This window comes from Tamandua tetradactyla, chromosome 5, assembly GCF_023851605.1.
Source record: "Tamandua tetradactyla isolate mTamTet1 chromosome 5, mTamTet1.pri, whole genome shotgun sequence".
NCBI classification, from domain to species: domain Eukaryota; kingdom Metazoa; phylum Chordata; class Mammalia; order Pilosa; family Myrmecophagidae; genus Tamandua; species Tamandua tetradactyla.
The window spans coordinates 49015500-49039273 of record NC_135331.1 but is presented as its reverse complement, the minus strand read 5'-3'; the positions used below and the strand labels follow the sequence as shown (position 1 = coordinate 49039273).

At 39.7% G+C, this 23774-nt stretch overlaps 1 protein-coding gene across 2 annotated transcripts in view; it reads right to left on the bottom strand.

Annotated features, from left to right (window-relative positions):
* The window catches only part of ARHGEF26 (Rho guanine nucleotide exchange factor 26), a 181717-nt gene that overhangs the window by 33435 nt on the left and 124508 nt on the right, over positions 1-23774 (bottom strand). For both annotated transcript variants that reach the window (XM_077160830.1, XM_077160829.1), the window contains exon 10: positions 19780-19934. In XM_077160830.1, coding sequence (XP_077016945.1) covers positions 19780-19934 — 155 coding nt within the window. The remainder of the gene's footprint in view (positions 1-19779; positions 19935-23774) is intronic.

Here is a 23774-nt window from a genome sequence, read left to right as displayed (position 1 = left end):
ATCCCTGTCCCTGTGACCGTGGGCCACCAGCTTCTGCAGCCCTGCAACCCAGCACCTCTCCAGCTGACACAGTAGCCCTGGGGTGCAAGGAACTCAGTGTCTATGACAAAAAGGAGATGGGCAGGTCTAATAGGCCGTTAGCACCCTATGGAAGTTTTCTTCCTGGTATAACCAGAACTAAGCAAACTCTGAAAAGAAATGAATGGCCTTTTAAGCTGATAACAAGGTCACTCAAATTACTGGAACAAATCTCACACTTCAGTTCAGGCCTACCTACACTGACTCCCTTGAATGAAATGGAAAAGTATACTTAATTCACTTTTCTCAGCCACAGTGTTAATGGTGCCTCCTAATTAGTTGTGAGGGATGTAAAGAAGACTGCTGCTAGGAAAGTTTACACATGGTTCACACCGATTTAATAAGAATAAAAGCAGATCAATGGTCTCCCTCACTTCCCACCTGACATATGCTCTTTTTTTTGTTGTTTTTAATTGTAAAAGTTATATCTTTATACAATCGTCTTCAAGAATCTAGGCTACTGGAACACAGCTCAACAGTTTCAGGCACTTCCTCCAGCAACCCCTATACATCCTAAAATAAAAAGGGACATCTATATAAAGCATAAGAATAACCTCCAGGATAACCTCTTGACTCTGAAATCTCTCAGCCACTGAAACTTTATTTTGTCTCATTTCTCTTTCCTCTTTTGGTCAAGAAGGCATTCTCAATCCCTTGATGCCAGGTCCTGGCTCATCCCACAATTTCTGTCCCACATTGCCAGGGAGATTTACACCCCTTGGAGTCATGTCCCATGTAGGAGGGAGGGCAGTGAGTTCACCTGCTGAGTTGGCTTAGAGAGAGAGGCCACATTTGAGCAACAGAATAGGTTCTCTGGGGGTGACTCTTAGGTCTAATTTTAAATTCCTCTGCAGAAGTAAGTTTCATAGGGGCAAATCCCAAATTCCAGGGCTCAGCCTATTGATTTGGTTGTCCCATTGCTTTTGAGAATATCAGAAATTCTCCAAATGGGGATGTTGAATATTACTTCCTTTTTCTCCAGTCCCCTGTTCTAGTTTGCTAGCTGCCAGAATGTAACACACCAGAGATGCATTGGCTGTTAATAAAAGGGGATTTATTTCATTAGTTCTTCAGAGGAAAGGCAGCTAACTTTCATCTGAGGTTCTTTCTTACACGGAAAGGCTCAGGATGATCTCTGCTGGCCTTCTCTCCAGGCTTCTGGGTTCCAGCAACTTTCCCCAGGATGATTTCTTTATGCACCCTTTAAAGGCCTAGTTTGAGCTGCGAGGGCTGAGATGAGGTATGCTGAGCTGCTTTGGCTGTGCTTCGTTGAGCTCTCTCATTTAAGCACCACTCAATTAAATCAAACATCATTCATTGCAGCAGGCATGCCTCCTACTTGACTGCAGATGTAATCAGCAACAGATGAGGTTCACATGCCATTGGCTCATGTCCACAGCAACAGAACTAGGCACCTTCACCTAGCCAAGTTGACAACTGAATCTAACTACCACATCCCCCATGAAGGCTTTGCAAATACTTCTTTATTCACTGCCCAAATTACTCTGGGATTTATCAGGGCATCACACTAACATGGGCAACCCCAAAAAATCTCACACCTTATTCAAGATTCCATGTACTATATGGTGTTCAACTAAACTGACCATACAAGTTAAATTCGGAAATGTACTACTCAAAATATAAATTTTCCACCAAATAAGCATCTCTCCCTTTGGTCTCACACAGAATTTAAAGTTTTAAAATTCAGAGGCTGGCCCCTCTGGATTTCAGGATGACATATCCTTTACCCTGTTTTCTGCTCTTAGTCTTATCCAGATCAGCTTCCTTTGTATTTCTACTCAAAGTCTGATGCCTTTTTCAACTTTTTAAACATTCTAATATGGGGTACTGCTGACTTTAGCTTCAGAGCTCTAACTCTTGAGTCTCAGGTGTCACATAAATACCCGAAGTTTCTGGGAATGACCAGGTTATATATATTCAGCTCAGTATCTCAGAACTTAGAAATAACAGTTATAACTCCTGAGTATATGTGACTGCTGTAAGAGCTTACAATCTAGGACCCTTTACAATAGGCCCCAACCTGATAACCCATGCTCTCGACTCCAGTACACCGAGCTTTTATATCATAGTTAGTCCATATGATTGAGGCATGATAATATTTGTCTTTTTGTTCCTGAAATTTCATTCAACATACAGTCCTTAAGGTTCATTCATCTAGTTGCATGTCTCAGCACTTCATTCCTTCTTGTGGCCACCCAGTGGCCCACTGCATGTATTCACCACAGTTCCCCCTTCCATTCCTCAGTCCATTCCCTTAGGCCACCTCCCTCCACTGTGAATCATGAATGCTGCCACCACCAGTGTGCAAATGTCTATTCGAGTCCCCACACTGAGTTCCTCCAGGTTGACATACACTCTATATGGTGAGAAAAATGCATGGAGTTAAATACATCTAATTTTAAACTACTCTTATTTTGGAGGCCATAATTCCAGGTCGGGCCCCAGAGCATGCCAAACCTTGGGCTGCATAGCAATGGCAAAAGCTTTCAAACTTTTTTTTTAACCGATAAAACAAGTCTAGGATATCACCTTTTTAGTTAAGGCATAACAGAGAGGCTGGAGGGAAGTGCCTGAAAATGAAGAGCTGTGCTCCAGTAGCCATGTTTCTTGAAGATGATTGTGTAATGATATAGCTTTCGCAATGTGAAAACCTTGTGTCTGATGCTCCTTTTATCTACCTTATCGACAGATGAGTAAAACATATGGAATAAAAATAAACAATAGGGGGAACAAATGTTAAAATAAATTTAGATTGAAATGCTAGTGATCAATGAAAGGGAGGGGGTGAGGGGTATGGTACACACGAATTTCTTTTTCTTTTTCTTTCTTTTTCTGAATTGATCCAAATGTTCTAAGAAATGATCATGATGATGAATATGCAACTATGTGATGATATTGTGAATTACTGATTATATATGTAGAATGGAATGGTTATATGTTAAGAATGTTTGTGTTTGTTATATTTTTTTTAATTTTAAAAAATAAAAAAAAAGTCTAGAAGCAGAGGGCAATGATTTGTGTCAAGATCAGCAATGCTGATAACACTCAGTGTGTATTGACCACTTACCATGTGCTAAGTGCTTTATATGCATTATCTCAAGTATTTCCACAGAAACCCCATGAAGGTTACTTTATTATCTCCAGTTTACAGATGAGAACACTGAGGTCTGAGAGACTAAGAGGAACGACCAAAGGTCACGTGGCCTGCATTTGAGCCCAGTTCTGTCTGACTGCAGACATCAGTACCCTGCCTCTCTACAGCCACAACTTCAACTAATGGCAATGCTGATGCTCTTCCCTTAGCACTCAAGACAATGGAGGACACAAGGGTGTGGGTAGCAGCAGGAGCCTGAGAGGAAAAGGAAAAAGGAAACGCAGCTCTCCCTCTTCTCCTACCACAGCTCACTGTTTGAATTTTTAAAAAACATTTTTATTGTGAAATGTAACATATATGTAAAAAAGCAATAAATTTTGAAGTACAACATAATAAGTAGTTATAGAACAGATTTCAGAGTCTGGTATGGGTTACAGTTCCACAAGTTCAGAATTTTCCTTTTAGCTGCTCTAAGACACTGGAGACTAAAAAAATATATATCTATATGCTGATTCAGTACTCATACTCATTTGTAAAATCCTAACTTCTCTGTTGTAACTCCTTCTTCTTTGATCCTTCTCCCAGTCTTTAGGGGTATTTGGACTATACCCATTCTAAATGTTTCATGTTGGAAAGGGTGTTGACAATATGGGATGGGGGATGGAGCTAGTTGATGTTCTGGAGAGGCTGGCCCCTCTGGATTTCAGGATTTATCTGGTCTAGGAACCATCTGGAGGTTGTAGGTTTCTGGAAGGTAATCTCGGTATGTGAAACTTTTACAGGATCTCAGATAGAGCCCTGGGTGTTCTTTAGGGTTAATAGAAAGTCATTATTTGAATTTAGAACCCAATGCCACAGTGGTCAGAAATAACTAGGGTGTAACTTCCAAGAATAAGAGTTTAAAAAGCAGACTGTCTATTGCCTTTCTTATATCCAAGGTACCTTTAATTTCCAGATGGAGTTTACCCTGTAGAGGAAGGCAGATAATGGCACATGATTTCATCTTTCTAAAATGGGAAACAGCATTCCAATGCAAAACTCAAAACGGGACCAAACCAGATGATGGTGACCCTTTCCTGGGAGCCTGCTCGGCTTTAAGCCACTGGACATTCAAACTACTTGGGAAAACACAAATGTTAACTTAAATCACTGAACTTATGATTTGGTAATGCTCAATGACAGAATTTTTATAAATCCTGGGACTTGTAATATGCCACAGGACTCAAGCTATGCCAATATACACAATATTTAGGGCACCAGGAACTTGGAATCAGGAAAGCTACTGTATTAAATTTCTGCAGGAAGGAAATGTTATGAATAGGAAACCATCTTTCCCTGCACTCAGATGCTAGATTAGCTAAAGGTAGAGGAAAGCTTGCAAACAATTTGCAATGGTTCTAGTTTTCTCCCACAATCAGTAAAACTATAAAAAGACCCACTTACCAAAAAATTTGCTTTGGAAAAGTGATCTCTCAAAACAGAGAAGATGTAGATTTCTAGACTACATTTCCCAGTGACAAAATACGATGGGGGGAAGGCTGAAAATACGTTAGAAAAATGAAATTAAAAAGTCATGAATATAGTGTTTCTCAACTTTGTTTCCTTTACACTACCTACAAAGAATTATTTGAGGGAACTGGTTAATATTTCTGATTCTACTGCCCCATGCAAGATAAGCTGGATAAGAATCTCTTAGGTTAGTGTTCAGATACCTGTATTTTAATTGCACAGGACTGTACAATAAAATAGTAGAGGGCCACAGTGGCTCAGCAGGCAGAGTTTTCACCCGCCATGCCAGAGACCCGGGTTTGATTCCTAGTGCCTGCCCATGCAAAAAACAACAACAAAAAAAAATTGTAGAAATAATCTAGTAAATGGTGTTGCCAGAGAAGCATATGTGAAACTAAAACTTGCCAACAGGTCATCATCAGTTAAAATCCATAAAGGATTGAATCTATTAATGCATATCAATAAAGAAAAAAATTGTTAAATAGTAGGTATTTAAAATTTAAATTGTTCTAACATTAATCAAGTGTTAAAAGTTGATATCCAAGAAATAGAAAATATGGAAAATAAATTTCACATGTGACTATAATTCTCTCTAAAATTTTTTTTAATTCACAAAAATTTTCTAAACTTATTAATTCACATTTTTCCTAATTTCCTAAGGAAAAAAAGAGTCTTTTCTCTTACAGAAATCTTTAAGATAGGTAAGATAATATGTCAATCATTTAACCCAAATAAAAAGTAATTAATGTCTCAACTTCCTCGTAGGGGGTTGAATTAAGCTGCCCCTAAAGGTAGCCTCGAGTCCTAAACCCAGGTACCCATCAACATAAGTTTAGGAAACAGGTCTTTGCCGATGTAATTAAGGATCTAGATATGAGATCACTGGCAATTTAGTATGGGTCCCGTGCTGGTTTGAAAGGATTATACACCCTAGAAAAGCCATGTTTTAATCCTGATCCAGCATGTGGAGGCAGAATGAACACTTTTCAACACTGCATGTCGGAACTTGATTAGATTATCTCCACAAGGATGTGACCCCCACCCATTCCACATGGGTCTTGATTACTTTACTGAAACCCTTTAAAAGAAGAAGCATTGTGGAGACAGCTTCAAAATGACGTGATTCTGAGAGAATGATGACAGAGCCACAAGATGACAGATCCATGAAGCAGAGAGCCCATGCTGCCAGAGACCTTTGGAGATGAAGAAGGAACACATCCCCAGCGGTGCTGCATGAAACAAGAAGCCCGGAGAGAAAGCCAGCAGATGTCACCATGTTCACCACGTGCCCTTCCAGTTGAGAGAGAAACTGTGAACTTCATTGGCCTTTCTTTTTTTTTTTCTTATTTTATTTTATTTATTTATTTATTAATTAAAGAAAAAAAAAGAAATTAACCCAACATTTAGAAATCATTCCATTCTACATATGCAATCAGTTGTTCTTAATATCATCACATAGATGCATGATCATCATTTCTTAGTACATTTGCATCGATTTAGAAGAACAACTAGCAAAACAACAGAAAAAGGTATAGAATGTTAATATAGAGAAAAAAATAAAAAAAACAATAATAGTACAAAAAAAAGGACAAACAAACAAACAGACAGATAAAAAAAAAAAACCTATAGCTCAGATGCAGCTTCCTTCAGTGTTTTAACATGATTACTTTACAATTAGGTATTATTGTGCTGCCCATTTTTGAGTTTTTGTATCTAGTCCTGTTGCACAGTCTGTATCCCTTCAGCTCCAATCACCCATTATCTTACCCTGTTTCTAACTCCTGCTGGACTCTGTTACCAATGACATATTCCAAGTTTATTCTCGAATGTCGGTTCACATCATTGGGACCATACAGTATTTGTCCTTTAGTTTTTGGCTAGACTCACTCAGCATAATGTTCTCTAGGTCCATCCATGTTATTACATGCTTCATAAGTTTATTCTGTCTTAAAGCTGCATAATATTCCATCATATGTATATACCACAGTTTGTTTAGCCACTCGTCTGTTGATGGACATTTTGGCTGTTACCATCTCTTTGCAATTGTAAATAATGCTGCTATAAACATTGGTGTGCAAATGTCCGTTTGTGTCTTTGCCCTTAAGTCCTTTGAGTAGATACCCAGCAATGGTATTGCTGGGTCGTATGGCAATTCTATATTCAGCTTTTTGAGGAACCGCCAAACTGCCTTCCACAGTGGTTGCACCATTTGACATTCCCACCAACAGTGGATAAGTGTGCCTCTTTCTCCGCATCCTCTCCAGCACTTGTCATTTTCTGTTTTGTTGATAATGGCCATTCCGGTGGGTGTGAGATGATATCTCATTCTGGTTTTGGTTTGCATTTCGCTAATGGCCAGGGACATTGAGCATCTCTTCATGTGCCTTTTGGCCATTTGTATTTCCTCTTCTGAGAGGTGTCTGTTCAAGTCTTTTTCCCATTTTGTAATTGGGTTGGCTGTCTTTTTGTTGTTGAGTTGGACAATCTCTTTATAAATTCTGGATACTAGACCTTTATCTGATATGTCATTTCCAAATATTGTCTCCCATTGTGTAGGCTGTCTTTCTACTTTCTTGATGAAGTTCTTTGATGCGCAGAAGTGTTTAATTTTGAGGAGCTCCCATTTATTTATTTCCTTCTTCAGTGCTCTTGCTTTAGGTTTAAGGTCCATAAAACCGCCTCCAATTGTACGTTTCATAAGATATCTCCCTACATTTTCCTCTAACTGTTTTATGGTCTTAGACCTAATGTTTAGATCTTTGATCCATTTTGAGTTAACTTTTGTATAGGGTGTGAGATAAGGGTCTTCTTTCATTCTTTTGCATATGGATATCCAGTTCTCTAGGCACCATTTATTGAAGAGACTGTTCTGTCCCAGGTGAGTTAGCTTGACTGCCTTATCAAAGATCAAATGTCCATAGATGAGAGGGTCTATATCTGAGCACTCTATTCGATTCCATTGGTCGATATATCTATCTTTATGCCAATACCATGCTGTTTTGACCACTGTGGCTTCATAATATGCCTTAAAGTCAGGCAGTGTGAGACCTCCAGTTCCGTTTTTTTTTTCCTCAAGATACTTTTAGCAATTCAGGGCACCCTGCCCTTCCAGATAAATTTGCTTATTGGTTTTTCTATTTCTGAAAAATAAGTTGTTGGGATTTTGATTGGTATTGCATTGAATCTGTAGATCAATTTAGGTAGGATTGACATCTTAACTATATTTAGTCTTCCAATCCATGAACACAGTATGCCCTTCCATCTATTTAGGTCATCTGTGATTTCTTTTACCAGTTTTTTGTAGTTTTCTTTATATAGGTTTTTTGTTTATTTAGTTAAATTTATTCCTAGGTATTTTATTCTTTTAGTTGCAATTGTAAATGGAATTCGTTTCTTGATTTCCCCCTCAGCTTGTTCATTACTAGTGTATGGAAATGATACAGATTTTTGAATGTTGATCTTGTAACCTGCTACATTGCTGTACTCATTTATTAGCTCTAGTAGTTTTGTTGTGGATTTTTCCGGGTTTTCGACGTATAGTATCATATCGTCTGCAAACAGTGATAGTTTTACTTCTTCCTTTCCAATTTTGATGCCTTGTATTTCTTTTTCTTGTCTAATTGCTCTGGCTAGAACCTCCAACACGATGTTGAATAATAGTGGTGATAATGGACATCCTTGTCTTGTTCCTGATCTTAGGGGGAAAGTTTTCAATTTTTCCCCATTGAGGATGATATTAGCTGTGGGTTTTTCATATATTCCCTCTATCATTTTAAGGAAGTTTCCTTGTATTCCTATCTTTTGAAGTGTTTTCAACAGGAAAGGATGTTGAATCTTGTCAAATGCCTTCTCTGCATCAATTGAGATGATCATGTGATTTTTCTGCTTTGATTTGTTGATATGGTGTATTACATTAATTGATTTTCTTATGTTGAACCATCCTTGCATACCTGGGATGAATCCTACTTGGTCATGATGTATAATTCTTTTAATGTGTTGTTGGATACGATTTGCTAGAATTTTATTGAGGATTTTTGCATCTATGTTCATTAGAGAGATTGGTCTGTAGTTTTCTTTTTTTGTAATATCTTTGCCTGGTTTTGGTATGAGGCTGATGTTGGCTTCATAGAATGAATTAGGTAGTTTTCCCTCCACTTCGATTTTTTTGAAGAGTTTGAGGAGAGTTGGTACTAATTCTTTCTGGAATGTTTGATAGAATTCACATGTGAAGCCGTCTGGTCCTGGACTTTTCTTTTTGGAAAGCTTTTGAATGACTGATTCAGTTTCTTTACTTGTGATTGGTTTGTTGAGGTCATCTATTTCTTCTTGAGTCAAAGTTGGTTGTTCATGTCTTTCCAGGAACCCGTCCATTTCATCTAAACTGTTGTATTTATTAGCGTAAAGTTATTCATAGTATCCTGTTATTACCTCCTTTATTTCTGTGAGGTCAGTAGTTATGTCTCCTCTTCCATTTCTGATCTTATTTATTTGCATCCTCTCTCTTCTTCTTTTTGTCAGTCTTGCTAAGGACCCATCAATGTTATTGATTTTCTCATAGAACCAACTTCTGGTCTTATTGATTTTCTCTATTGTTTTCATGTTTTCAATTTCATTTATTTCTGCTCTAATGTTTGTTATTTCTTTCCTTTTGCTTGCTTTGGGATTTGTTTGCTGTTCTTTCTCCAGTTCTTCCAAGTGGACAGTTAATTCCTGAATTTTTGCCTTTTCTTCTTTTCTGATATAGGCATTTAGGGCAATAAATTTCCCTCTTAGCACTGCCTTTGCTGCATCCCATAGGTTTTGATATGTTGTGTTTTCGTTTCATTCGCCTCAAGGTATTTACTAATTTCTCTTGTAATTTCTTCTTTGACCCACTCATTGTTTAAGAGTGTGTTGTTGAGCCTCAACGTATTTGCGAATTTTCTGGCACTCTGCCTATTATTGATTTCCAACTTCATTCCTTTATGATCTGAGAAAGTGTTGTGTATGATTTCAATCTTTTAAAATTTGTTAAGACTTGCTTTGTGACCAGCATATGGTCTATCTTTGAGAATGATCCAAGAGCACTTGAGAAAAAGGTGCATCCTGCTGTTGTGGGATGTAATGTCCTATAAATGTCTGTTAAGTCTAGCTCATTTATTGTAATATTCAAATTCTCTATTTCTTTACTGATCCTCTGTGTAGATGTTCTGTCCATTGATGAGAGTGGGGAATTGAAGTCTCCAACTATTATGGTATATGTGTCTATTTCCCTTTTCAGTGTTTGCAGTGTATTCCTCACGTATTTTGGGGCATTCTGGTTCAGTGCATAAATATTTATGATTGTTATGTCTTCTTGTTTAATTGTTCCTTTTATTAGTAGATAGTGTCCTTCTTTGTCTCTTTTAACTGTTTTACATTTGAAATCTAATTTGTTGGATATTAGTATAGCTACTCCTGCTCTTTTCTGGTTGTTATTTGCATGAAATATCTTTTCCAAACCTTTCACTTTCAACCTATGTTTATCTTTGGGTCTAAGATGTGTTTCCTGTAGACAGCATATAGAAGGATACTGTTTTTTAATCCATTCTGCCAGTCTATGTCTTTTGATTGGGGAATTCAGTCCATTAACATTTAGTGTTATTACTGTTTGGATAATATTTTCCTCTACCATTTTGCTTTTTGTATTATATATATCATATCTGACTTTCCTTCTTTCTACACTGTTCTCCATACCTCTCTCTTCTGTCTTTTCGTATCTGACTCTAGTGCTCCCTTTAGTATTTCTTGCAGAGCTGGTCTCTTGGTCACAGATTCTCTCAGTGACTTTTTGTCTGAGAATGTTTTAATTTTTCCCTCATTTGAAGGACAATTTTGCTGGATATAGAAGTCTTGGTTGGCAGTTTTTCTCTTTTAGTAATTTAAATATATCATCCCACTGTCTTCTTGCCTCCATGGTTTCTGCTGAGAAATCTACACATAGTCTTATTGGGTTTCCCTTGTATGTGATGGATTGTTTTTCTCTTGCTGCTTTCAAGATCCTCTCTTTCTCTTTGACCTCTGACATGCTAACTAGTAAGTGTCTTGGAGAACGCCTATTTAGGTCTAATCTCTTTTGGGTGCGGTGCACTCCTTGGATCTGTAATTTTAGGTCTTTCATAAGAGTTGGGAAATTTTCAGTGATAATTTCTTCCATTAGTTTTTCTCCTCCTTTTCCCTTCTCTTCTCCTTCTGGGACACCCACAACATGTATATTTGTGCGATTCACATTGTCCTTGAGTTCCCTGATACCCTGGTTCAAATTTTTCCATTCTTTTCCCTATAGTTTCTGTTTATTTTTGGAATTCAGATGTTCCATCCTCCAGATCACTAATTCTATCTTCTGTCTCTTTAAATCTATCATTGTATGTATCCATTGTTTTTTCCATCTTTTCTACTTTATCCTTCACTTCCATAAGTTCTGTGATTTGTTTTTTCAGTTTTTCTATTTCTTCTTTTTGTTCAGCCCATGTCTTCTTCATGTCCTCCTTCAATTTATCAATTTCGTTTTTGAAGAGGTTTTCCATTTCTGTTCGTATATTCAGCATTAGTTGTCTCAGTTCCTGTATCTCATTTGAACTACTGGTTTGTTCTTTTGACTGGGCCATATTTTCAATTTTCTGAGCATGATCCATTATCTTCTGCTGGCGTCTGGGCATTTAATCAGATTTCCCTGGGTGTTGGACCCAACAGGTTGAAAGATTTTTCTGTGAAATCTCTGGGTTCTGATTTTCTTATCCTGCCCAGTAGGTGGCGCTCGTGGCATAGGTTTGTCTGTGGGTCCCACCAGTAAAAGGTGCTGTGGGTCCTTTAACTTTGGAAAGCTCTCGCCCTGGGGGAGGTTTGCCAGCCGAAGCGGCTTGGAAGAGTGCCAGATGGCCCAGGGATCTGAACGCAGGGAGGGTCGCCGGCCGCTGCAGCCCGGGAGAGCGCCTGTCCAAATCTCCTAGTCGGCCCGGGGCACCAAGCGTGGCGGGAGGGCGCCAGCCGCTGCGGCCCGGGAGAGTGTACCATTCCCAGCCGGAATGGGAAGTCACGTGTTTGGAAGGGACCCCGGTCACCATTCTCCGCGGCCTGGGGATCTCTGATATAATTCTCCCAGTTGGTCTGGGGGGCCACGCGTGGTGGGGGGGCCAGCTGCCGCGGCTTGAGGGGACCGCCTGTCCAATTGTCCCAGCTGGCTCGAGAAGGAAGAAGGGAGGGGCTCCGGCCGCTTGCTGCCCCGGCCCGGGGAAGCCCGCGCCCCTCGGCGATCTCACCAGAGCGGGTTCTCTCAGCCAGTCAGCCGTTCCAGGATGGGGTACACTGTCTTTTTGATCTCTGTCGTGGCTCCAGGAACTGTTCTGTATCATTTCTACTCCCCTAGTAGCTGTTCTGGCGGAGGAACTAAGATCCGCGCGTCTTACTAAGCCGCCATCTTCTCCGGAAGTCTGCTTTCCAGTGATACATTACTGCCAAGGACTCAGCTGTCCTGCAGGTGGATGGACTCGGGTGTGGTTTGCAGCTCGGCGGGCAAAGAAGCCGGCGGGGCTGGACTCTGGTTCCTTCTATTGGTCAGGGAGTTTCTATTGAGAGAAGTAATGGATGGATGATGTTGTGCAGAGTGCTGCTTATGGGAAGATGGCAAAGGCTGCAGGGTGGACTGGCCTTGGTTGTTTGCAGGTTGCTCTTGCCGCGGCGCGCCCTCGCAGTGGCAGTCCATTGGCCTTTCTTGAGTGAAGGTAACCGTTTGTTGGTGCCTTTATTTGGACATTTTTATATACTTGTTTTAATTGGAACTTTCTTGGCCTAGAACTGTAAAGTAGCAAAACGTATTAAATTCCCCTTTTCAAAAAGTCATTCCGTTTCTGGTATACTGCATTCCAGCAGCTAGCAAACTAGAACAAAGGTTATGTGACGAGGGAGGGAGAAATTTGAGGCAAGCAACTACAAGCCATAGAAGACTAAGGCTGTCGGCGGCCACCAGAAGTGACGTGTGCCAGTTTGAATCTGTGGTGGACCCCAGGAAAGCCAAGCTCTTTAATCCTCATTCAATATTGCTGGGTGGGAGCTTTTTGATTGTTTCAATGGAGATGGTTTCCATTGGCGATGTGTCTGTACCCATTGAAGGTGGGGTTGCTTACTGGAGCCCTTTAAGAGGGAACCATTTTGGAAAAAGCTTTAGAGCCACCAGAACCAACAGAGCCAACAGAACGGACAGAGACCTGGGGAAGCTGCTGAAGATTCCTAGAGAGAGAAACCTAGCAGACATCACCATGTGCCTTTATAGCTGAGAGAAACCCTGAACATCATTGGCCTTCTTGAACCAAGGTATCTTTCGCTGGATTCCTGAATTTGGACATTTTTATAGCTTTGCTTTAATTTGGATATTTTCACAATCTTAGAACTGTAAGCTTGCCATTTAATACATTCCCCTGTTTAAAAGCCATTCCATTTCTGGTGTATCACATTCTGGCAGCTTACAAACTAACACATTAGGAGAGCAACCAGGAAAGGATTCTCCTTCAGAGCCCAGAGGGGCCAATCTTGCCAATACCTTGATTACAGACTTTTGGCTTCCAGAACTGTGAAAGAATGAATTTCTGTTTTTGTAAGCCACCAAAAATAAACACACACATAAAAATATAAATAAATAAACAGAGAAATTCTTAAGAAAGCCGGCTCTGGAGTCAGAGAGACTCAGATTAGAATCCTGGTTCCATTGAAAGACCGTGAGAAAAGACAGTTTCCTCATCAGTAAAATGGAAGTCATACACATACCAAGCTCATGGGTTGTAGTTTGATAATTCAGTGATATATTACATATAAACTCTGAGCACACTGAATAATACACTGTGCACATGTGATAAAACTGGCACTGAACATCAGAGCTAACTTTAAGGAATAACCAAAAACATCATGGCTAGATCACTGGGACAGAGAATCAAGAAGAAGAATGAAAGAAACAAAAAGTTTTCTTTGTGTTCCTGTTTTGGAAAACTAGAGTAGAGTTAGGTATTCTTTCAGTATTACGTCTAATACCCAGGACCAAGCTCATCCACCTGTGAGCTCTAAAGGTACTGAAGGGCACATCTGGGCGGGTGGGTGCAAACAGGCACCAAGCAAGAAAATACTCATAGAAACCACAAGTGGATGACTAGCACCAACCAAGAGGAAGTGGGTTCTATAACTCAGTCACTGCTGTCTCCTTTGAAACCAATGACCCCACCCCTTTTATCCTAGAGGGAAGATGTTAATCAGTACATCTAAAGAGCTCTTCCTGTTAATCTGCAGATTTCCCACACTACTCATCTTTTAATAGGTATGTTCTGCAATAAAGAGGGTTTTGTTGCATGGTTGGCAGTATTACCTATTTAGCTGTCATCTTCCCCTGCTTCCTTGGCCATCAAGCCCAGGGTGCCCAGTCCCAGGGGATGGATCAAGACCAACCCAAAGCAATCATGGATCTCCCAGTTCCCTCTTTCCTCCCTTAGGACAGAAGTCTTATGACCCAAGACTGACTCATGAAATACCAGAAGTCTTCTGGGGAACCTCTGAGAAAGGTTTTCTTTTGCTGGTAAAAAAAAAAGAAAGTCATTTTAGGAAAACCCCCTTTGGGTGGCCATTATTTCTTATCCATGCTCTCCTCTTATAGCTTTGAATAAAATCATTCCCAGAGTTGGCTGCAGAAGACATCTGTAACCACAAAGCTATATGTTGAATGGCAAAAAGTCAACACAGAAAATGGTACAGCTGAAGAATGGAAAGAGGCTGGGTTCCTGATGACAACTGAATCTGGATGCATACCCTCAGTCTTTATGTCTGTGAGAAAAGTATATAGCTTTATCGCCTGAGTCATTGGTGTTTGGGATTCTCACTTGGAGCCAAAAGCCTTCCTAAGTGATCTAATAGTGAATCTTCAAAAGGTAATGAATAGAGCACCTAGGATTTCCCAAACTCACTTGAGTGTGTGTGTGTATACATACATACATATATATATATGTATTTTTGTTTTCTTCTTTCTTTTTGGAAATAATTCAATGCCTTTACTACTTACACTTTTTTGCATGAATTTACTGTTATCTGAAGCCCAAAACATTAGTTGTTGCAATAGCACAAAACAAACACAAGTGAAAAAACAAACAAACAAAACAACAAAAAGCCTCTTCTACAGAGCACAATTTTGCAAATACTGTCCTAAATGCTTTTTTTGCACTGAGGTATGTGACATTATGGATAAACATATGGGTAAAACTCTGGAGGATGTGAGAAGCCAGAAAATGAAATTCCAGATTTGTTTTTGTCAAAATTAAGTAATTACAAATGCTTATTGAAAATGGATATATAACAGAGTAGAATTTAAAATAAAGGAGAATTCAAGGAAATTTTAGCTTGGGGGTGGGGTGGGATTGAGCCCTGAGTAATATATTCATTCAAATCCTTTACAAACAATCCACACAACTGGTTCCCATTCAACAAACATTTATTAAACCATCATTATGGACCAGGAGCCAGCATATGCACAGAGGATGCAAAGGTGTACAAGACAGATACAGACATATAACATGAAATGTTTGGCAGGAAAGGCTTATGGGACCCTGACACAGAAGACAGAAACATACACTAGAGGGTTGGATAAGAACGCAGTGGATGTGACAGCTCACTTAAGACCTAAGAGATGAAAAAGACTTTGCTTAAAAAAGGGTTCATGGTAGGGGTAGGGTCACAGGAGAGGAAGACTATTCCAGAGAAGGAAACATAAGTGAGGCCCTGTTGACTGGGAAAGGTAGAGAAAACTGCAAAAGGGAGTGGGTGTCATTCAGTGAGGCTTTATGCTAAGTGCCAAGTAAGACCTCAGCAGTGCTTTTTGCAAGGGACAAACTCAGTCGATACGTCTTCGGAAAGGAACCTGGCTGTGGAACGTAGAGCCAATGGCGGCGTGAATCTGCAGTGCTAGAGGGAATCCAGATAGGTGTATCTTACAGGTTGGGCTCAGGGTTGCTGGCATAAGGGAGGTGGCAGAGTGAATGGAGAGAACGAGTTCACAGGCTGCTTAGAAGACTGGTGAGTGAGTACAAGCGGGAGCAGGGCAAGGAAAAGGGAGAGAAGTCAAGGTTCCCTGGAGCAACTGGGTGGGTGGAGGTGCCCTTTATGGAGGAAGGAACACACTCTGGAGAAGGAGCAATTAGAAGGAAGGATGTAGACACAGAGGTACGCCAAACAGAGGTGTTCAAGTCACATAATACTGCTGACATTTGTATGTTTAGGAGAGGCAGTGATGATGGGCTGGGGGAGGAAGATTTTGTGTTTAGCTTCAGAAGAAAATGGGAGGGATGACCTAACCCAGATATAAGAGGCGTTCTGAATCAGGAAAATAGGACAGTTGTCTACCTCCAAAATAAATTTCTTGGAATCTGAACTTATTTAGATCTTGGATTCAGTTTTCTCATTTAAAAAATGGGGACAATGCATATAATCCGTATGTGTACATATAATCCATAGAATGCATATAATCCATATATAAACTGTATATGTGAGTGTAGGCTGTACACTGTGATGGGTAATTATAAGAGGTTATGTTTAGGCACAAATAGGATAAGTTATCATTTATTAATACACAAGTATAACAATGATTTATTAATTACATGTTACAATATTACTGCTATTGCTGTGTTGGGTCTGATATATTTGCACCCCTTCACTACTCTGAAGGCAAAGTTTGTGGCAGGCCATCACTCTAGCTCAATGATTCTCAAAACTGCCAGTCGATTTTGTTCCTCCCCAGGGACATGTGGCAGTGTCTTCAGACGTTGTGGTTGTCACAATTGGGGTAGAGAGCATGCTACTGGCCAATAGTGGGTAGAGGCCAGGGATGCTGCTAAACATCTTACAATGCAAAGGACAATCTTCTATATCAAGGAATTAGCTTGTCCACAATGCTAATAGTGCCAAGGCTGAGAACCCTGCTGTAGTAGATCCAGGGACCCTACAGTCAAAGCTTCAAATACCAAAGAATTCATTTTCTCATCTACAGTAATCAAACCAATGATGTAGCTTTTTGAAATTTGGAGGAACAGGCTATTAATACACTGACTCACAAGCAGCCCTGAGCTCCTGAAGACTTTAAATTGCCACTTATAATGGTTAGGTTTTGTGTCAATTTGGCAAAATGATTATGCCCAGTTGTCTGGTCTGATAAGCATCGGCCTGACCGTTGTTGCAAAGCTATTTTGCAGCTGGCTGATAAACCAGAAGGCTGGTCTACTCAATTATCAGTCAGTTTATTGCATCTGTGGCTAATAACATCTGCAATCAACTAAGGCACATCTCCCACAAGGAGATAACTCAATCAGTTGAAGGCTTTTAAGGGAGAAGAGAGACTCTTTCACTGCTTCTTCAGCCAGGGAGGCTCTCCTGTAGAGTTAGTGCAGACCCTTCATCAGAGGTGCCAGCTTCACAGCCTTCACTGGGTTTTGGACTCCTCCATTTCCATGGTTGCGTGAGACACCTCTACAAATTTCTTATTTATAGATCTCTCCTGTTGGTTCAGTTTCTCTACAGAACCCTAACACGCCACTTAATAGTCTGATAAAGTTAAAATTCCTGTCCTCGAAGACAGCCCCATGTGGTCACTAGCCAAGCCCAACATTGCAGGCACGAGCAGCAATATATTCACCGCAAAGTGAGGCTGCCACACACCCTAGCAATCTGGAATGTGCTTAGCATGAATCATCTGCTAATCTGGATCAGAGGAGGAAGAGTAACTGTCTGCCCCAGACAGCCTCTCCAGTAGCTGGAAGCCTCCCTGAAGCTGTAAGCTCCTTGACTGTACCTTGGAATTGCAGTTAGGCAGTGTGGCTAGATTGGTCCTAAAGGGCTGGCACAGTTTGTTATCTTTTATCTGTACTTCATAGCTGGGCCTAAATTATCATCTTGCTCAAAACTGTTGTTTCCCCTTTGCTGCTACCTCTGGCATGCAAAGCATTTGCAGTTGCCTTCTTGAAGCGATCATGTAAATACGGCTGTGCATACTGCACATTTTTAACCAAGCCTGTTTATCAAGTCTCAAAGTCTGCCTGCTACTCTTAACACATATCCAGGTTGTAAACAACCTGGACCTCCAGTGCTATTCCCTGAGTTAAGAGTACCTGAGATACAGTACAAGCTACACTGTAAGAATAAATAAATCATTCTGGTAAAGGCAAAGTTTGGTACTCAGCTTTCCTTCTCAATTAGAGCTGTTATGTATTGCTCTTTCTTTTATTAGTAATACAAATTAAAACATATCTGAGCAAATAAATGTGGGATGGCTATGAGTGCAACATTAAATATAATGGCAAAATCTCCCATGGAGGGCAAAGTATACTGCTAAGTAGACTAGCATACACCTTAATCCGATCTTTCAAAAGTCTATTATTTATTGGATACTTCTGAACAAGTTCAAAATAAAAGCTGTACTATGCCGATTTAAATACCTGTAATGTTTGTATCAATATCACTGAAGACATATTTAAAACTACATGTAAAGGTTACAATTAGCTTGGTACTGTCAACGTACATTTTATCATTAAAGTCAAATGTTCAGTTAAAGCTTTTGGTCCACAGAGACAGAAGAAATACTTCAACAACTAGAAGATGTTAAAAGTCAAGAGTTCTGGCACTTGTCAAGACATATATAGTTACTGTCTCCTAAAAACAAAACATCTTCAAGAGCCAATGAAACATGCTATCTCACAGGAAACCAACAAAACATGAATACAAAAATTCTCATTCTTCTCCAATCCTTATTTATAAAATTTATTTAGCTATTAGAGCTACTTAAACTGTCCCACATAGTTGAGAAATCATTTTTTTCCTTAAAAATAAACACCATTTTCCTGAGTATGAAAAAAAATCATCAACATCTTTATGTACTTAATGTAGTTGTATTTACACGATGTCTTTCCCTGGTAGACTATATGAAGTTTCCATTTCAGTTAAACAGCTAAACAGCTGAAATAATTCATAAATATATTCTGATTAAAAGGAGCAAAAAAAAAAAAAGCTCAACCTCTGTTTCAATTTAATTCAAATTTGCAAGCCCAAAGAAGTCAGCAAGTCAGAATTTTCACTTAAGTAAATATTTCCTGATGATTTTATTCTCTTGGATGAGTATTTCCACAATTCTCTTCATCTTCCTTACACTGTACCCTATGAACTACACCTACACTGATCATATGCCATCGAATCCATCCACCATCATTCCTTCTTACGTAGAAATAATACACCACAGATTTACATTTTTACTCTAAGTTCATACTCTAGGAAAGACGGAATATTTATGTAAGACCCACAGGAAAATAATTTACAATCTACACATATTGGGTACACTTAATAAAGAACGTTCCACAGAGAAAGAGCTGAGGGCTGTGTGTATGTAGGTGCTTTGAGAGTGGGGGCAATTGGAGAGAACAAATACACTACGAAGAAAAGTCTTCTACACTACTCTTCTTGGACAATTGCCTCGAGTTGGACATGAAAATACAACCAGAAGCCTGAAATAAGAACAGACACTCGGCGAACCAAGTGATTTATTTTATTCCCCTCGAAAGGGAGTGTGGCGAAAACCTTCCTAGTCATAGGGACACTTTTAAGACTAATTATCTCTAAGCACAATGGATTTTAGACTAAGACACAAAGAGCCCTAGAGCCCCACCCCACCCCAGAATATCTTCAACTGGAGCAGTTTTTATACAAAGTTTCTGTGGAAGAAGCAAGTTTAAGAAACATTGGAAAGAACAAGAATCTTGCCTCCTTAGGGATGTTGTGAGTATTGAATGATAAAAATGTGTAAAATGCTCAGAATGGTGACTGCGAAAGCTCACTAGAAGCTAGGTAGAGTGATGTAACTGATGATAATTTGAGTTTTAACTGTAGAAAATTTAAAGAAAAGGCAGTGTAGAAGCTACCATGATCCACTGTGTATACAAACTGCATGTCTAATAACTCAAGCTTTTAAAGGATCATCACACCAGCAGGCGTCTGAATTTCAGAACTTTGAAACTGGGATGTATAACCAGCAACACAAGAGAAAGGCTTACCTCTTCTTCTTGGTGATAATGAGAACATCGTTAAAGAGAAAGAAGTAGACTTGCTGCTTGGAGGTTCTTTTGGAGAAAAGCACAGTGTCTTCTACATAGGCCATCAATTCCCCTCTTTTTACCAGCCATCGTGAAGAGGAGACTAAAGGAAAGGGCTACAAAAAGACAAAGACGCAACACCCAAGGTCAAATTAAAGTTTCGTTAAGACTATCAAAACTATAGGGCAGGCGGGTGCACGGGTAGTTAAGTGGTTAGAATGCCCACCTTTCATGTGTGAGACCCGGGTTCGATTCCCAGACCATGCACCCCAAAAACCCCAAAAAAAACAACAAAAAAAAAACTATTGGGCAGGCAATGGTGGCTCAGTGGCAGAGTCCTCGCTTGTCATGCCAGAGACCTGGGTTCGATTCCCGGTGCCTGCCCATGTTAAAAAAAAAAAAAAAAAAAAAAGAATAAAAGTAAACTATAAAACTTACGTTCAGACAGATGACATATTATGGTATGTATCATTAATTTACAGGTGCATAATAGTGAAATATAATTAGAGAAGTTTAGTGCATCCTCCAAGAGAAAATGAAAAAGAACTTATTTTCCCAATACGAAAACTATTAATTTCCCAAGATGACAATTAAAACTCAATAAGAAAATGTTATTGAGTCAACCGAAAATGATGACCTTTTCATTAACTTGTAACTGAAAAAGATGATTAACATTGAAACATGGAAACTGAAAGGCTGATTAGTGGAATCTCTCAGTATCAACAGTTATTTTAAATATTTCAAATCAGTATCTAAACCTATGGAGAAACAGAGATAACTGTAGATAACATGGATAATTTTAGATAACGAGAGACAAATATAAAAGCCCGCGTTCACTTTATGAACTAGAAAAGGCTTTATTCAGGGCGGTGCGACAGTGGCTCAGAGGCAGAGTTCTTGGCTGCCATGCCAAAGAGCCAGGGTCCACTTCCGGTGCCTGCCCATGCGAAAAACAAAACAAAGCAGAAGGTTTTATTTGCGAGGGAAAAAAAAAAAACCCTGACAAACTTCTGTCTCCTGATTATCTACTTAGCCATATTCTTGAGAACACCTGTTCTTAAGCTTATGGCAGTTTTCCTCATGGAATTTCATCCTTAAAGTAGCATGCCACTTTCCCGATGTGAAAATCAAGTTCTTTCAAAATAGTCCATCATAATCTCACAGAAAAGGCTGTAACCAAGGAATTACATACTGTTTTCTTACTTTATTCAGTCTTGAACAAGCCAACTGGAACACTCTCAAGACCACAGGATTATTTTCACCTTGAGCACACTCACTTTTTTTTAAGATACCAGGAATACTTACTGCCAAAAACATGATTAAAAAATCTATAGCCAAACAATAAGCACAAGTTCCTGGACACACACAGCGTAACTGCAGTAGTGTGGTATGACCACATGTCATTCTTTTCAGGGAATAATGATTAAAAAATAGCTAAAGGAAATTAGGGATTTTAGGGAGGAAATAAGAAGGCTAAGAAAGGATTTTTATATGTTTTTAACTTCATAAAGGGCTTTTGTATAACGGTTGCTCGTCAGTTAGATACTATTTTCCTGTAGGTTTCAAAAGAAGATGAAAGACGATGGTTGACTCCAAATTTTCAAAGGTGGCTATTAATGAAGTTCATGGAGTTTCCAACCCCCAAGTCCTTTTCTTTGGGGGGCTGCATGGGCTGGGAATCAAACTTGGGTCTCTCACATGGCAGATGAGAATTCTACCACTGAACTACCTGCTCAGCCCCCACCCCCAAATCTTGAATCAGACAATTATTGAACAGGGGCAGCTGAGACATGAAAGGCTTATAAACTGAGATAGTTTTGATAATTCTGGAGGATCCCGTCAGCACACACAAGAGGTTGCCACAAAAATGTATGTGTAAAGTTAGGTCGCGTGGAAGGGCTGCAATAACCCAGACAGGGTGCTATCTTGCTAGAGCATATAACTCTACAGGATGAACCAAGGATGGCATTACGGTTAGGTTCCACTGTACACGCCATCCTCTGACTGTTCTTAGTCTGGGGGAGAGGGGAGGAATGAAAGCTGTTTGTTGTTGCTGTTTTTAAAGCATATTTATTTGTATGAAAGCCCCATATTTCATTATGCAAAATCAGATTTTTAATGAAACGCCTAAATGTGACAGTCATCTTCAATATATCTATGTTTCTTTAAAAAAAATCTGATACACATTTTATTTGTTTCAGAAATTACTGTCAGAAGGTAAACTCATTCAGACAGACTTATAAAAAAATTACAGAATGATCAGATGAAAAGAAATCAGAACCACCGAAAGTGAGCATAAAAATTCCCCTTGTTAAGAAGCTCTAAGACTAGGACCATGGTCTAGTTTTCCTCCCAAATGTGAAGCAAACAGTAGGAAAAAAAAATTCATGGACAAAAAATGCATCCTAAACAGTACTGAAATAATTCTTACACAGAAGACTTCATTTTTTTGTGCGCGTTGCTGAGCGTCCTAGAAAACTAATCTCAGCATAAAACTGAACTAATTTTATCAGCTGTTTAGACAAGGAAGAGCTACTCAGGAGCAAAGACATTTAACACCTTAGAATTCCTCCTGCTCTATCTTGGAATTCTGCTTGTTAACAAGGCCCCAAACACAGCCATCCATCAGCCAACACACCCCTGCCTGCTCAATCACACTTAATACATGACTCACAGAGTAGCCCTAGGGCCCTCTACTTCTCCATGAGCTTATTTATGAAGTCAAACTTTTCATGACAAGACAACAAAAGAATCCTTCCCAACTCTGTAGAGGTAACTTTTAGAGGCAGCAGTGGCCTGGTGGAAAAAACACCGGATCTGAGGCAAAACCGAAGCTATGGTCTCTGGTCTTCTACTCAGCTTAGAGATCGACTTTTCTCATTTCCTTTCCTCCCACCTTAAAGCCTTCAATATCCCGCCTTCAACTCCAAGACCTTATTCCCTTGATTCGTCCCCCTTTCTCCAGCATTCTCTCGCTCAGAGTCTTCTCCCTCTTTCTGTCCCAAAGCTGTACAACTAGTAAAAGGCAGAGCTAGGAATGGAGCTTAGGCTGTCAGCTGGAGTCCACGCTCCTCATTTATACTGCCTTCCCGAGCACCAATCCGAAGGACTCTTTCCACTTGCTCTCATAACCACTGCAACATGACAGGATGCTTTCTGAAAGTTACAAATTTAAAAATGAAACACACACCTGCACGTGCAAGCACACAAAAGCACACACTTTCCCCTTCAAGTTAGAAAAAGAGCATTATGATGCGGTCAAAGGGTGGACTCCTAGGTCAAACTCAGGTTTGAATCCAAGCTTCACTACTTTCACAGTAAATGACATTGAGCAAATCATTTAATATATCTCTAGCTTGATTCTTCATCTATAAAATGGGGACAGTTACAGGAGACATCATGGGGCTCCTCTGAGAATTAATTAATACTATGTAAAAATGGCGCACAGTAAATACCCAACAAATATTTGTGAATAATGATTATGGTAGACCATAAACCCAGTATGGCCAAAACAGAACTCATGATCTATCTCCCAAACCTGCTCCTCCTCCTGGAACCCCCGTCTAAGTGGACAGCAGGGCTGACCCGTCCAGTCCACAAAGTAGATGCCCATAGCATCATACAACTGCCTTCTCTAGGCATTTGGAAGATCTCGACAGATCTGCGTCCACAGTCTCCTAGTAGGTTTTCTACCTCTGGTCTTATTATTTCCCCAACGTATCCTTCTGACATACAGTTTTAAAAACAGTTAATTCCATTTGGTGAGGTGTGGGGGTAGGAGAGTTTAAACAAGTAAAAGCAAGTGATATATAAAAGTATAAGTGAAAAGTCTCTTTCCCACTCTTTTCCCTTCTACCCAATTCCCACCAATGCCCCTGACAAGGTAATGTAATCACTGTTAGTTTCTTCTGCAACTCTCCAGGGATTTCTTATGCATAAGCAAATTTTATATTCTT